The sequence below is a fragment of the Quercus lobata genome, chromosome 4 (genome assembly GCF_001633185.2).
Source record: "Quercus lobata isolate SW786 chromosome 4, ValleyOak3.0 Primary Assembly, whole genome shotgun sequence".
Taxonomy (NCBI): domain Eukaryota; kingdom Viridiplantae; phylum Streptophyta; class Magnoliopsida; order Fagales; family Fagaceae; genus Quercus; species Quercus lobata.
Window position 1 is genome coordinate 14,246,727 of NC_044907.1, and position 14,787 is coordinate 14,261,513.

Consider the following 14,787-nt stretch of genomic DNA (forward strand, 5'->3'; position numbering starts at 1 on the left):
CATATAAGAGAGAGAAGAAGTACCCAATTATGTAAGCCAAAACATCACAATTTTGTTACGCCGAAGCACACAAATGTTATTCATGATTGGTGAGCTTTAGTGGTGAGATGGTTATTTATGCCTTTCTCTTAGGATTTTCTAGTCCTTCCCGTCAAAAAGAGTGATATGAGTGTTAAATATAAGAGATTACTTAATCGTACTCATCACAAACACGAGCCACAAAACTCACTTGCTTAGTAGTGTATTGAGATGCTCATCTAAACTACAAAAGATACAAAGTTTAGAAAATTTTGTTTCAATGGCCATCAAAGGTACACAAGTACCAATATACATAAACACACACTGTTTTTGTATTTTTCTGATTTTTCAAAAAAAATTATTTTTATGAAAAGCAAAAATAAGCAAAAATTGAAAAACAACCAAACAAAAACATGAAGAAACACACAAACTATAAAACTAAACTGACTCAAAACAAGAAAGCAAGACAAACCAGTAATGCATAACCATAAAGGGAGAGAGAGAAAAAGTGACTGAATCACTTTCAGCTTTTTTCTTTCCACACCTTGGAAGAACCTTTCCTTTGTGCGAATCTTTGATCCGAAGGTGAGGGGGAAGAATTGAAACCTTTCAAGTTTGAAAGGAACATGAGAGCCTTTAGAAGATCTCTAAGAGGAGTAAGAGATGATGGAAACTGATTCTGATTCCCAAATGAGACCATACTATTACTTTGTTGAGTGACTAACCACTTATAGCAATTTGGACAAGTATGCCCTGTAGCTCCACAGTGATGACAGAAATGTGGCTTCTTCGGTTGAGACTTTTTGTTGTTTACCTTCTTAGTCTTAGGATTTCTAGTCTCTTTCTTTTCAACCTTAGGGGGTGCTCCTAGAATAGATTTGCCTTTATCTATGTTCTCACTAACTATTTCAATTTTAGATTCATTATTTTTAGAATTAACATTATCAGCAGGTAAGACAAACATAGTTATACTAGATGAGGCAATATTAGGAGAAGAGAAATCATACCCCAAACCAGTTTTATCAAAAGCAACTTTCTGAAAGCTTAGCATCTCATCGAGCTTTGCACTGGAAGTCCTCTCCAATTGAGCTTTAACCTGGAACAATTCCGCTTCAAGCTTCTTTGTCCTTTCAGCAAGGAAGTTGTTCTTGAACCGCAAAGCTCCAATGGTTTGATTTGCTTCATCAAGCATTGTAGAGAGCTCCTCTCAATTTAGTTCCACATCACTCAGCTTCTTGGTGGCCAGCTTATAGAGTTTCTCATGCTTCTCGATGCTTTTGATAGTTCGTGCTACCTTAGTTCAATCATTGAGTACCACTAGTAATAATCTTGTAACATATTACAAAATGAAGAACATGGTTCAAAGTGTAACTTAATTGGTGTCTTCCCATGCACAAAAACTAAATGAATTTTGCTAGAATTTTTTTTATTTCTTCCCTAATATTTCTAAGCATTCTATGCAATTTTCCCCCTCTTAATTTGTGTATAATTAATTAGCTGGATAACAAAAAATTTGAAGAATTAAGTAAATTGGTATGAAGTACTAAAACATTCAAATAATCAACTTATTTATTTCTCAAACTTCCTAATTCTTTTATTGCCATTCCAAAATTAGCCAACTTCTTCCATGCAATGACATACAATAAATTAACTTGGATATGAACTTGGGACAATGACACCCAGCTTCTTTTTCATGTTTTTTACTCAGTAATTTGAGATGGTAAAAAAGAGGGTGAGATTCATTGGCGAACTCTCAAACTCACCCAATATATATTGTTTTTAAAAAAAAATAATTTGAGAAGAGACAGAGAAAAAAAAAAAAAAAAAAAAAAGATGAGATCTATATATAAGTGAACTTTCAAACTCACCCAAACACCCAACTTCTTTTGCAACTTTACTACTTAGCCTACTTAATCATGCTATTTAAAATATATTTTTGTTTCTAGGTTGTTCAACGGCAGTCTACTTTTAAGCATGGTTTTTAAAATGTACAAATGGCTCTAGGTTGTTCAACTAAAGTTCGAGACTCTTCTTCATCTTTCTTCATATATAATTTTTTGTCTTTCTATGGATCAATCTAAATTCTTTCAAAAACACACACACACACATATATATATATATGGTGTATAAATTAAAATAGTGTTAATAGTAAGCTCATGTGACAACTATATCACTCTAACTACAATTTATCATCTTAATAAGTCGTAGAATATTTTGTGAAAAAAATTAAGACTAACATGGCTCAAATCAAATGTGTTACAATTTATAAAGTTGAGTGCATGCTATACGTACCTATAAGAAAAATGTCAATGAATGCCCAAGAACATTGGTTTAAAAACTATTTTTAGAAATATTTTATGGGAAAATGATAAAATAATAAATTTTGTTGACAGCCATATATATTTTCCATGAAAGTGATGACAAAACATTCCTAATATAATTTATTAATAGTTTTTCTAAGAACACCCATTAACATGACCTTACATATAATAACGCAGCCGAGCATTGATTATTTGTTGTCATAATTATGACTAATAAACAGGCGCTGATCGGATGGTCAGAAAATCTAACTACAAAATCATTATCAAACCATAGAAAAATTATTCTTTCTGGTAAAAAAATGGCAGGAGAGAGAGTTCAAAACTTCAAATCAGAGCGAGATACAGTGAAAAACACATACATACCAGGAAGATAAAACAAATGTAGGTATTATCCAGAACAAAGGCAGGTGATCTCCACTAATCTTTATATATAATTTTTCTTTAATCATATAAAGGGAGGTATGAGTAAGTGAGATTCTCTAAATATGTCAGCATGTCTAGTGTAATTTAAATCTAGTGATGCAAAAAGTTGGCTCATCAGTGGTCTCACCTTTTGGATGTGAGACAAAAAATATAGGAAAAGAAAAAAAGAAAAAAAAGAGGTGTGGAAATTTTTAAATAATTCCATTTCATGATCTATATGATTTATTTATATTATACTTGCGTTACAATAGTATTACAAAACTATGGTAGTTCATGACATTATACAAAATTGTATTTACTTTGTAGTCTATTAATTTTTATCCCCTTGAAAACTTAAGGGTGGAAGTTTGAAAACAACTTGATTTTGGAAGAAATTTTTTTTTGATGGAATAAAACACAACTTAGATACTTTGAGAAAGGACATTGAGAACGGAGAAAAGAAAAATATTTCTTAATTTTAGAACTCTAGCTCGATCTATTACCATGTAAAAATATAAGAAAATCTTGAGCAATTACATCTTTTTTTTTTTTTGGTGACACAAGATAAAAATTATATTCTAGACTAATCTAAGTGTGTATATGTGTGTAAAGCTCCCTCCTAAAAACTTGAACTCCGATTCTTACCCCTCACACCCCACTAGCACTTATGCTTGTAGATATATTATTATTTAGTAATATAATGGGCCTCATAGTAACTCAACAACGTTAATACTTGGTGAATATTACCAAATAAATCTGGTAATATATGATATTATATAAGACAGCATGATCCTAGTTGTTTCTGGTGTAGTCCATAACAAAAATTAATAATAAGAGTTTGTTTGAAAACAACTTATTTAGCTAAAACTGAAAACTTTTTGCTAAAAGTATAGGAAAAAAGTTGAAAAATAAGCTAAATAGTATAATGAGATCCATAAATAGGATAAAAAAATGTAGTTAGACCTATGAATAGTAGCAAAAATATGCTAAAATTGTAAATAAGCTGAAAATTTTAGTCCATCCCAAACGATCTCTAAATTATTTGCATCAACCTTCTTCGGCCTTATAATTGGATGATATGAACATTTATTAATTTTTTTTTCTTTGCTTATATGTCTGATCTTCATAAAAACAAATGGTATTATCTGCATCAACCTTCTTTGCTCTTGTAATTGGATGATATGAACATTTATGAATTTTATTTTTGTAAACATTATCTACTTCATCGGTTTAGGACTTCCCCCCCCCCCCCTCTCTTCCTCTTCTTCTTTTTTGAAATGCCATAAGACAATTATTTTCCTTATGAAATTTTATTATGACGGCTTAGTTTGAATGTGGAGATAGTGAAGGAAAGGTCAAAAATTACTAAAGTATTAAAGATGAAACCTTATTGTTTAAGCAATTTCAAACATCGGCTTCATCAAAAGCATTTGCTCTTGTTTAGTGCTGTGGTCAAGAAGGTGACATTATAACCGAGTGGAATTAAGGTGATTAAAGGTATGTAAGGTTACTGGTTGGTTTGTCCATGTTGGAATGGAGTCAATCTCTGCACACTCAACCTTGGATTGAATGGTCTCCTCCTATCCATCATGGATAGATTCTGAAAGGACATAGTGTGGATCCATGTTAATTTAAATATATCATGGCAAATTTAGGCAGTAGAAACTATTATAGGGAGTTCGGTTGTGACTAGGCCTAATGTGAGTAAAATATGTTCAATTGCGTGAGACCCTAGTTCAATGACAAGTTCCATCAAAGGAAAGTTTTTCATCCCTTGAGGTGTTTAGTTGTGTAAGAGAAAAATATTGGATAAGGGGGAAAAAGATGCATCAAATGGTAAGAACTAAGAAGGGAAGGAAATGGAGGTTTCTGTTGAGGAAATTAATGTCCTAGTTTTCTTTTGGGGAGAAAGGAGAAGGAAAAGGAGGATCTATATTTTTGCAAGGAATTTGTTGTCAAGGACATTTAATTATAAAGGATGCATCAAACGGTAATTGAATCTATGATTTAAGGCATCAACTGAGGAATTATTCAAACCCAAGCAACATACTAAACCATAGGGATCTTAAAAAGCCAAGATAACATATATAGTCACAATACATAGAAGTTCAAGACAACACCATGGAAAATAAAGACTCGAAGCAACAAAGTCCAACTCATAAACATCACCATTCATGACATAAATTCTAAAATGCCCCATAGGAAAGAACCTTAATCTTCCTTCCCTAACAGAGTGAGCAGGAACTTCTTGTAATCCCCTGCAATTTCCTTGGACACTGCATCATCAAGGGCTACACTGTTCCTCTCATGGTAAAGCTCCTTGAGGTCTTTCAAGTCCTTCTCTGCCCTCGTAACGATCACACGAGTGAGTGCATCCTCATCAGTCCCAGACCTTTTGATTGCATTGCGCAATACCTATAGCAAAACAACTCAAGCTGAGTCCAGCTAGTACTACATTACTGAAGAAGTGAGAAATTTTCTAACTTTATATGAAATTTCACCTTTTCATAGTACTTCTTTGGGTCATCAATGCATCGAATGGCAGCATGCAGTGCCTTTTGGAGCACGTTAGATTCATCTTTCAACAATTTCTGGGGGAAAAAAATTCGTGCTTGATTAATATTATGATTAGCTTAAAATATTTGAGTGAACATTAAAGTTTAGACTTTTTTTACAGTTCATAGAACTCTGAGGTAACTTGCTTCTTTAAGCACTAATAGTGTTAAGAAACAACTTGTTGCATATCTAATCATGGTGTTTGATGCATTTTCTTGCATTTCAATATATAATGAAGGGTTTCAATATCTGTACCTTAGTGATGGAAGTACCATGCTCATCTCTATAGCGGTTAAAAGATGCCTTGAGTTGTGCCTTGCTCCTTGTTGTCAGGATCCTGATAACTTCTTCATGATTAAATATTTTGTCTTTGATAGCTTCATGAAGAATATCAGCTTCAGATTTTGCCAATCTTTCATTTATCTCAGGGCCATCATACCGGTAAGTAGTCACTAGGCCAACCAAGAACTGTAACAGTACAGAAAGTCAGAAAGCTCCAAATTATCTTAACTTAATAGAGGGCACATTAAAATCTAACTCTTTCATTCTATGAAATCCAAATATTTTTTTCCTTTTCTTTTTGCCAAAAACAAAGCCCAATACATTTTTTGTGGTGTTTTGATAATAATTTTTTATTGGGTAAATTATAATTTTCGTCTATGAAATTTGATATAAGTTCAATTTTGGTCCTTCTTGTTAATTTTGGTCCTTTGCGTCAAGTTTACCCCAAATTTTATGAACTAAAATTTAATTTACATTTTTCTAGTTTAACATATAATAAAAATACTCTATGAAGTTTATCTCCTAAGTTGCATATAGGTATATCATGCCACCAAAAGTGATGAAGACAGGCAACTTTATAAGGAGTCTGCTTGTTTAGCATCAATGATCAATCTTTTCTTAGAGAAAGTATCTCCTGTGCCGAACGTATGAGACCGATGTCTCACTAGACGCACATGTCAATGACACATTGGTCTCACATGTTTGGCACATAAAAGATTTTTCCCTTTTCTGTATTTTGTCTCCACATTTTTCAATCAAGTTGTTTTTTTTATTATTAAAAAAACATATTATTATAAGTGGAGGAGGGAGATTCAAACCTAAATGTTTCCATTATAAATACTAAGAAGTACCAATTGACCTAAGAGCATCGGCATAAAGTTGGTATCTTAAACCATATAAAAGCTTTACAATCTATATTCTTTTTGGATGAAGAAAACTATGATGTATATAATATATATCAGGTAATTTGGAAAGAAAGAGTGAGAAAGGACAAATAAAAGGGGCAAAACAACATGCCTTGCGCAAATCCCCGGTGGTATGTGCAGCCACATCTTCTTCCAAAGAACGTTTGTAGCGGCCTTGGTAGGCACGCCTCACTGCCAAGAGCTCTTCAGGAGAGTAGATGCATGAAAGTTCAATGATAACAGGAAACTCTGTCTCAGCTTTCTTAATGGCTACATTAGCCAAAACTGCATCTCTATCAACTGGGTCCAATATCCACCTATATACTGCTTTCTGCATGTGTTCACAAAAGTTGGAAACTTCACTTAGTGTCACAAAAACAATTTAGTAATAAAAAAATAAGAAGGAATTATGTTCCATTGATTGATAGTCAGGGAACAGTAATTGAATCAAAACAAACCTCATTTTAAAGTGCATCTAATAGAATATTACATTACAATATAAGGGTGAAGTGTACCCTGTAAACCTCATAGATCATATGCATTGCAAAGTTTTAAAGCAAAATTATGGATTTATATAGTATTTTTAATGTAAGATTTATATTGCAGACTAAATAAATATTGTGGACATTTCCAAAAAGTATATAATGTTATACAAATTTGCATAAAATTGTATAATGCTGTACACATTTGTTTAGTCTACAATGTAAATTAATAATTTTTCAATTTTAAATACTCGAATGTAATGATATTTTATAAATTTGGCCAAATGACTCTTCCAAAACTTCAATAATGGGATATTTCCAATTTCATTCCTATACATTTAATTATATCAATTTTGTCACTCAATTATTAATTATGTCAATTTTTGTCTCTCATTTTTCCATACCAACTCAAATAATCAAGTCAATTCCTAGCAGGCAAAATTCCTAGTAGGCAAAATTGACTTGAAATTGAAAGTGGAGAAACGGAACTTGACCATTTGAAAGTTGAATGAAATATTTGATATAATTAAATGTGCATGGATAAAATATAAATTATAGTAACAAATATACAAGGACCATAATTGTAATTTGGCATTTTAAACTTTGAAAATTGTTAAAAAAAAAAAAAAAAAAAAAGTTAAAGTAAAAGATGATTGCTCGGTCAAATTTTCATTATTATTTAATGGTTCAAGGTTGCTTTTTTTCTTTTTTTTACAACAATTTGAACCCAATATTTAACCCAATTTGACAAATGGTTCAAGGTTGCTTAGATCACAATGACAAATGAAATTAATAATTTACTAGGGGCCCATTTCCAATGGGTCGTCATTTAACCTTTGGTTGGGGTTGGGAAATACAAGTGACCCCAAACAATTTTGTTTTGTCCCCTGTACCTCTTGTTCTCAATACAGGACAATATTATAGTATGAAAACGCTCGGACCACTAGAAAATAATTTGTGACAAAACCAATGGTTTCTAATTGCTACAATTATGTGAATTTATATGCTCAAGCATTGTTTTTTACCCCAAAAATTTCTTTATTGACCAAAAAAATATATGAAGATGATCATGATTATGATGATAATCTAACCTCTAAGTCCCCGGAGAGCTCGGACTCAAGGCGCTTGATGAGATCTTCCTGATAAAGCTCCTCATAAGCTTGCCTAATTTGCTTCCTTTGAATTGCATTTCTATGTCCAAGTATATTGATTATTGCTTTCTCATCAGTCCCCCATCCTAACAAGTTAACATACACACACACAAATAAAAAAGAAAAAAAAAAAAAAGAAGTCATATTAGAACAAAAAAAAAAAAAAAAAAAATTCATATAAATTAATGAAAAGTGCAACCTTTAGATGTTTTTATTTGCAAAGAAAATTTAGACTAACATTCATATATTAACACTTACAAAAAAAAAAAAAAAAAAAAAAAAAAAAAAAGAAGGAAAAGTTAAAGGCATCAACGTATTCATATATTCTTCAAGAGGCTTGTGACACAGTAATATTGTATTCGCTTCTCGTTCCATTTGTATATTCCATTAAATTACTTACAAAATTATGTAAAATTAAAAAGTAGAACAATTAGTACTCCAAATCACCAAATAGGAAATTAAATAAGTTACTAATAATCAAATCAATGAAAAGTGCTCATATTAGAACAACAAAAACCATATAAATTAATGAAAAGTGCTACCTTTAGATCAATTTATTTGGATAGAAAAAACTTACTAATAATCAAATCAATATTCAAAGAACAAACAATTTAACCTTTACAAGCCTTTTGGAGATTTTCTGCGTCTTCATGGATGGAAACATTTTCAGGAACAATGATGGTAGCCATTGTTTAGCTCTTCAATCTTTCACTAGTGATGATTTTAATTTCTCTAGAATGACACTCCTATTTATAATGCTAAGAAATGTAATTTTATTAAGGCCTTGTTTAACTTAAGAATTAAGAATCATTAATGACATTTTAAAACTTGTTTACCCACTAATACATGTGACTTAATATGCATTAGTTGGCTTAGATTCTCATACAATCACTGTGTCATGTGTTGGCATTCTCTGATAGGTACTTCTAGTGCACATTTATTCCACTTCTGTTTTTGCATCATTGCATGGAAGACAAATACACAAATATTCATTCGCATAAAAGAACATGGGTTAAATCATAAATGAGACACTTTGAAATTTGAGCCATTTACTTCTCTACCCAATTAAGCAAAAATGGACAACTCACAATGACAAATCAAATGAACAAATCATTTATTTTTTCTTTTTTTGAGAAAGAATGCACAAACCATTTCAAGTCACTGCATACGTAAATAATGATGATTAAGAGTTAGTTGGTCCACAATTTTGCCTTTACTACTATCAATTAAATTAAGATGCAGTGAGATAATTAATTTGTTTGACAATGCCCTTTGTGAGAATTAAGAAGCTCTTCAAGAAAAAAAATAACTAAGAAGGATTTTTTAAATAATTTTTAGTGGTCCCACATATTTGTTTTTTCCATTATTCCAAGTCCATTTCCTATAATTTCATAAGGGTATGTTTAGTAGACAGTAATAGGTGCTATAATGTAATAGTTATTCCTATGATCTAATTATTCTTTAATTTGGTTATGTTTTTATTACAAGGAATAATCATTCCTTATGAATAGCCTATTCTTCAAAATGAGGAATAACTATTCATCTTTAAAAGGTTATATTAGCTATTCCTTAATAAGAGTAATAATTTCAAAACTTAATATATTTCTAAATAAACAAACTTTCCATATACATCTAACAATTATAAAAATAAAAAATCATAAAAAATAACACATATCTCTCTTAAATTTAAAGATGACAATTTTTAAGGAGATATAATTGTATGAGTAAGAATTTTCCTAAAATAAATGTTAAGTTTCATTTTAATGTTATAACTCACAACCAAACTAATGAATAGGTTTAGTTATTACATTACAACACATTTTATTCCTAGTAATAAAAATTACAATTCCTATCGTAATCCTCATTCAGTGTACCAAACGTACCCTAATATTTTATAAAACTTAAGTTAATCATTTAAACTAAATAAAAGGCACATGAAGGCTGATTTTCTATTTTGGAGTAACATATATTTAGAGACGGCAAGAAAATTTCCATTCAGAAACAAAAGATAAGCCCAAATCAAAGTAATATTAAAAGCATACTACTTAACCTTACACTTTGTTTTTTGGCCATAACTTAACATCTTCTCAAAATAAAAATAAAAATAAAAATAAAAATAAAAATTTAACATGTCTTGAATCAAGTTCAATAAACTTTTCTCAAAAAAATAAAAGTTCAATCAACCAAAAAAGATAGTAGTACATAGCTAGGTCTCCTTTGGTTGACTTTGATTTATTGTAAAATCAATATATGTGTTCGATCTTAGACTCTTAGCTTAATTTGATTAATCTAAAATTAATGTGTTAGGTCTTAGATTTGATTGAAGTATAATTAATGCGTTAGGTCTTAGCAATTTATGGATTAGGTGCTTTTGATAGTTCGTGCTACCTTAGTTCAACCATTGAATACCACTGGAAATAATCTTGTAACATATTACTAAATGAAAAACATGGTTCAAAGTGTAACTTAATTGGTGTCTTCCCATGCACAAAAACAAAATGAATTTTGCTAGAAATTTTTTTATTTGTTCCCTAATATTTCTAAGCATTCTATGCAATTTTCCCCCTTTTAATTTGTGTATAATTAATTAGCTGGATAACAAAAATTTTGAAGAATTAAGTAAATTGGTATGAAGTACTAAAACATTCAAATAATCAACTTATTTATTTCTCAAACTTCCTAATTCTTTTATTGCCATTCCAAAATTAGCCAACTTCTTCCATGCAATGACATACAATAAATTAACTTGGATATGAACTTGGGACAATGACACCCAGATTCTTTTTCATGTTTTTTACTCAGTAATTTAAGATGGTAAAAAAGAGGGTGAGATTCATTGGCGAGCTCTCAAACTCATCCAATATATATTGTTTTTAAAAACAAATAATATGAGGAAAAAAAAAAAAGAAGATAAGATCTATATATAAGTGAACTTTCAAACTCACCCAAACACCCAACTTCTTTTGCAACTTTACTACTTAGCCTACTTAATCATGCTATTTTAAATATATTTTTGTTTCTAGGTTGTTCAACGACAGTTTACTTTTAAGCATGGTTTAATTTTTTTTTTTTTTTAAATGGCTCTAGGTTGTTCAACTAAAGTTGATTATTTGTTGTCATAATTATGACTAATAAACAGGCGCTGATGATCGGATGGTCAGAAAATCTAACTACAAAATCATTATCAAACCATAGAAAAATTATTCTTTCTGATAAAAAAATGGCAGGAGAGAGAGTTCAAAACTTCAAATCAGAGCGAGAAACAGCGAAAAACACATACATACCAGGAAGATAAAACAAATGTAGGTATTATCCAGAACAAAGACAGGTGATCTCCACTAATCTTTATATATAATTTTTCTTTAATCATATAAAGGGAGGTATGAGTAAGTGAGATTCTCTAAATATGTCAGCATTTCTAGTTTGATTTAAATCTAGTGATGCAAAAAGTTGGCTCATCAGTTGTCTCACCTTTTGGATGTGAGAAAAACAATATTGGAAAAGAAAAAAGAAAAAAGAAAAAAAAGAGGTGTGGAAATTTTTAAATAATTCCCATTTCATGATCTAATTGATTTATTTATATTGGGTTACAATGGTATTACAAAACTATGGTAGTTCATGACATTATACAAAATTGTATCTACTTTGTAGTCTATTTTTATCCCTTTGAAAAATTAAGGGTGGAAGTTCGAAAACAACTTGATTTTGGAAGAAATTTTTTTTGACGGAATTAAACATGACTTAGATACTTTGAGAAAGGACAACGAGAATGGAGAAAAGAAAAATATTTCTTAATTTTAGAACTCTAGCTTGATCTATTACCATGTAAAAATATAAGAAAATCTCAAGCAACTACATCTTTTATTTTTTTTTTTTGGTAATACAAGATAAAAATTATATTCTAACATAATCTATGTGTATATATATGTGTGAAACTCCCTTCTGGAGACTTGAACTCCAGTCGTTGTCTCTCACACCCTACAAACATCCTACAAACACTTATGCTTGTAAATATATTATTATTTAGTAATATAATGGTCCTCATAGTAACTCAACAACTTTAATACTTTAATGGTGAATATTACTAAATAAATCTGGTAATATATGATATTATATATGACGGCCATGACCCTAGTTGTTTCCGGTGTAGTCTATAAAAAAAATATAATAAAGGTTTGTTTGAAAACAGTTTATTTAGTTGAAACTGAAAACTTTTTGTTAGAAGTATAAAAAAAAAATTTTAAAAGTTAAAAAATAAGATAAGTAGTACAATAAGATCCATGAATAGTATATATAAAAAATACAGTAAAACTTATAAATAGTAGCAAAAATAAGTTAAAATTGCAAATAAGCTGAAAATTTCAGCCCATCCCAAACAATCCTTAAATAGCAAAAAAAAAAATATAACAACATTTATAAGGTAACAGATCCACAAAATTTTTCATAGTATTTTATATTTTTCTCTTATGAATCATTATCTTTTTAAGCTAGAGAGTGATAATAAAATATACAAGGGTTTAAAGAACTGAGTAGACACGAGAGAAGTGACAAGCACAGATCACAGATGTCTTCATTTAGCTAGAACAAGGAACTAGTCATGATCTCATCTGTTAAGCAAATATCACCGGCCCTCCATTGATTAAAGAACTGAGTAGTCTTCCTTTTTTAACGTAGTCAACATCAAACAAGAAGGCATTTTCTATTGCATATGCCGGCGCTTTCAAGAGCTATAGCGGTTTTTTTAAAGCGTCTAGACCGGTTTTTTTTGTATTGCATGAATTCTTTTACACAAAATGAGTTTAACAAGATTGCATCTTTATGTTAAAATCCATTTTCCCTTCCCTTATGTGTGTTTCTTAAAAAAAAAAAATATATATATATATAGAAGTTTATATATATATATAAAGATTATGATCACAATAAATAAAGTTAAGAAGAAGAAAATAACTGCTTAACCCAATTTTAAGTTGAAGGCACACTAACAGTCAGGAAGTGAAATGAAATTGCTTGCAAATGAATGTGAGTATATTTACATGTATTGATTTAAATGATCTATACAAACTAATACATGCAAAAATATGTGTATCCATGTGTTTAAAGATTACCTTTGCAGGCTTTTTTGAGAGCTTCAGCATCTTCAACAGGAGAAAAGTGTTCAGGAGCAATGAGGGTAGCCATTGTTGAGCAGTTTGAGAATTGTTTTTTCTCTCTCTAGGGAAATGATAAAAATGTGAAGAAGACATGACCATGAGCCTCCTATTTATAATAATATACTATGCCTCAAACATTAAAATTAACGCCACCTCACGATGATCGTGTTTGGACATTACATGTGGAGAGAATAGACGTCGGTTCTATTAATATATATATATATATATATATATATATATATAAAAGAAAAAAAAGAAAAAGAAAAAAAGAATAGACATTAGTTCGACAATCCTTTATTCCACCAATAATTAATTAAAAGAAAAATAGGAACTCAAGCCACGCTTTCTTCCTTTACAACAAAGTGAAGGATAGTTCATGATATGTTCAAAATTCATTGTGTGTAGTCTGGGTTTATAAAACGAATCATGTTACTTGCAAATGACTTGAATTTGTCTCGTTAAAATACTCGTTCAATCACATTCGTTAATTTAATAAACTAACTAAGCTTTAGCTCAAGTTTAAATTAGCTAGATTACAAGTCTAAACAACCCCAAGCTCAGCTCTATATATTAATGAAAACTATAAATAATACTTACCCTTTAAAAAAAATCATAAAAGTGCAGTTTTATTTCATGATTTATAAAATTAAGGCGTAAAACTTATTTTCGTCCCTACATTTTTATGCGATTCCCACTTTGATCCTTAACTTTTTTTTTCACCGTTTTTAGTCCCTATCCTGAAAAAAGCGTCTCATTTTTGTCCCTACCATTACATCAAAGACAGAAATTGCACAGCTGGCAAACGGCATAAGTTAAGATCATTAAAATAATAATAAAAATTTTTATTTTAACATTAAAAAATGCCACGTCAGCATCTAAATTAAAAAAATATTAATTTATTAATTTTAACTAAATAAAAAAATTAAAAACAAAATTAAAAACAAAAAATTACATTAATTAAGATCTAAGGGTGTCTTGGACAAGAACAACAAGAACAGAAACCCAGATTCAAGAACACAAAATTAAAATCCAAAAATCACAAACCCAGAAACACAAACACAAAAACAAAAACAATAGATCTTCCTTGTCAACCAAACACAAAACACAAAACACAAACATAGCCTGGTTCGGCACAGTCTTCCCATTCTCTTACTCTTGAACCACCTGAGGCCGCTCGTTGATCTGCTTGGCCAGCTCAAACACAAATCATGGAAGCAGCAGCAGCAAACATCAACTAAGCGCAAATCGAAACCCTAGACCCTCCTCTTCCTCCTCCACCGGAAACCCTAGAACCCTTTTACTACCACCAAAACCACCACCTCCTCACTCTGAAACCCTAATCCCAAATCAAAACCCTCGCAACGATTTTCCCCAAAATACCCTCGACAACAATAATAATTCCTCTTTTCCCACCAATAAACCCTTGCTCTCCGAAAACGGCTTGACCAACAACACCCATAGCGACACCGACACCACCAACAAGGATTGTTCTGGCGGCGAGGAGGAAACCACTAGCCGAC

General features: G+C 30.7%; 1 protein-coding gene across 2 annotated transcripts; it reads right to left on the reverse strand.

Annotated features, from left to right (window-relative positions):
- Positions 1-4,768: 4,768 nt before the first annotated feature.
- On the reverse strand, positions 4,769-13,350 carry LOC115987105 (annexin-like protein RJ4). Of its 2 annotated transcripts, none has more exons than XM_031110571.1 (6): positions 13,223-13,350; positions 8,058-8,203; positions 6,597-6,815; positions 5,553-5,765; positions 5,243-5,332; positions 4,769-5,156 (listed from the first exon to the last, which is right to left on the reverse strand). In XM_031110571.1, exons 1-6 carry the CDS (start codon positions 13,293-13,295, stop codon positions 4,953-4,955), a joined length of 945 nt encoding a protein of 314 aa, XP_030966431.1. In that variant the 5' UTR covers positions 13,296-13,350; the 3' UTR covers positions 4,769-4,952. The 2 variants fall into 2 exon arrangements, with proteins under 2 accessions (XP_030966431.1, XP_030966430.1); XM_031110570.1 differs by lacking the exon at positions 13,223-13,350 and adding an exon at positions 8,734-8,924.
- Positions 13,351-14,787: the final 1,437 nt, after the last annotated feature.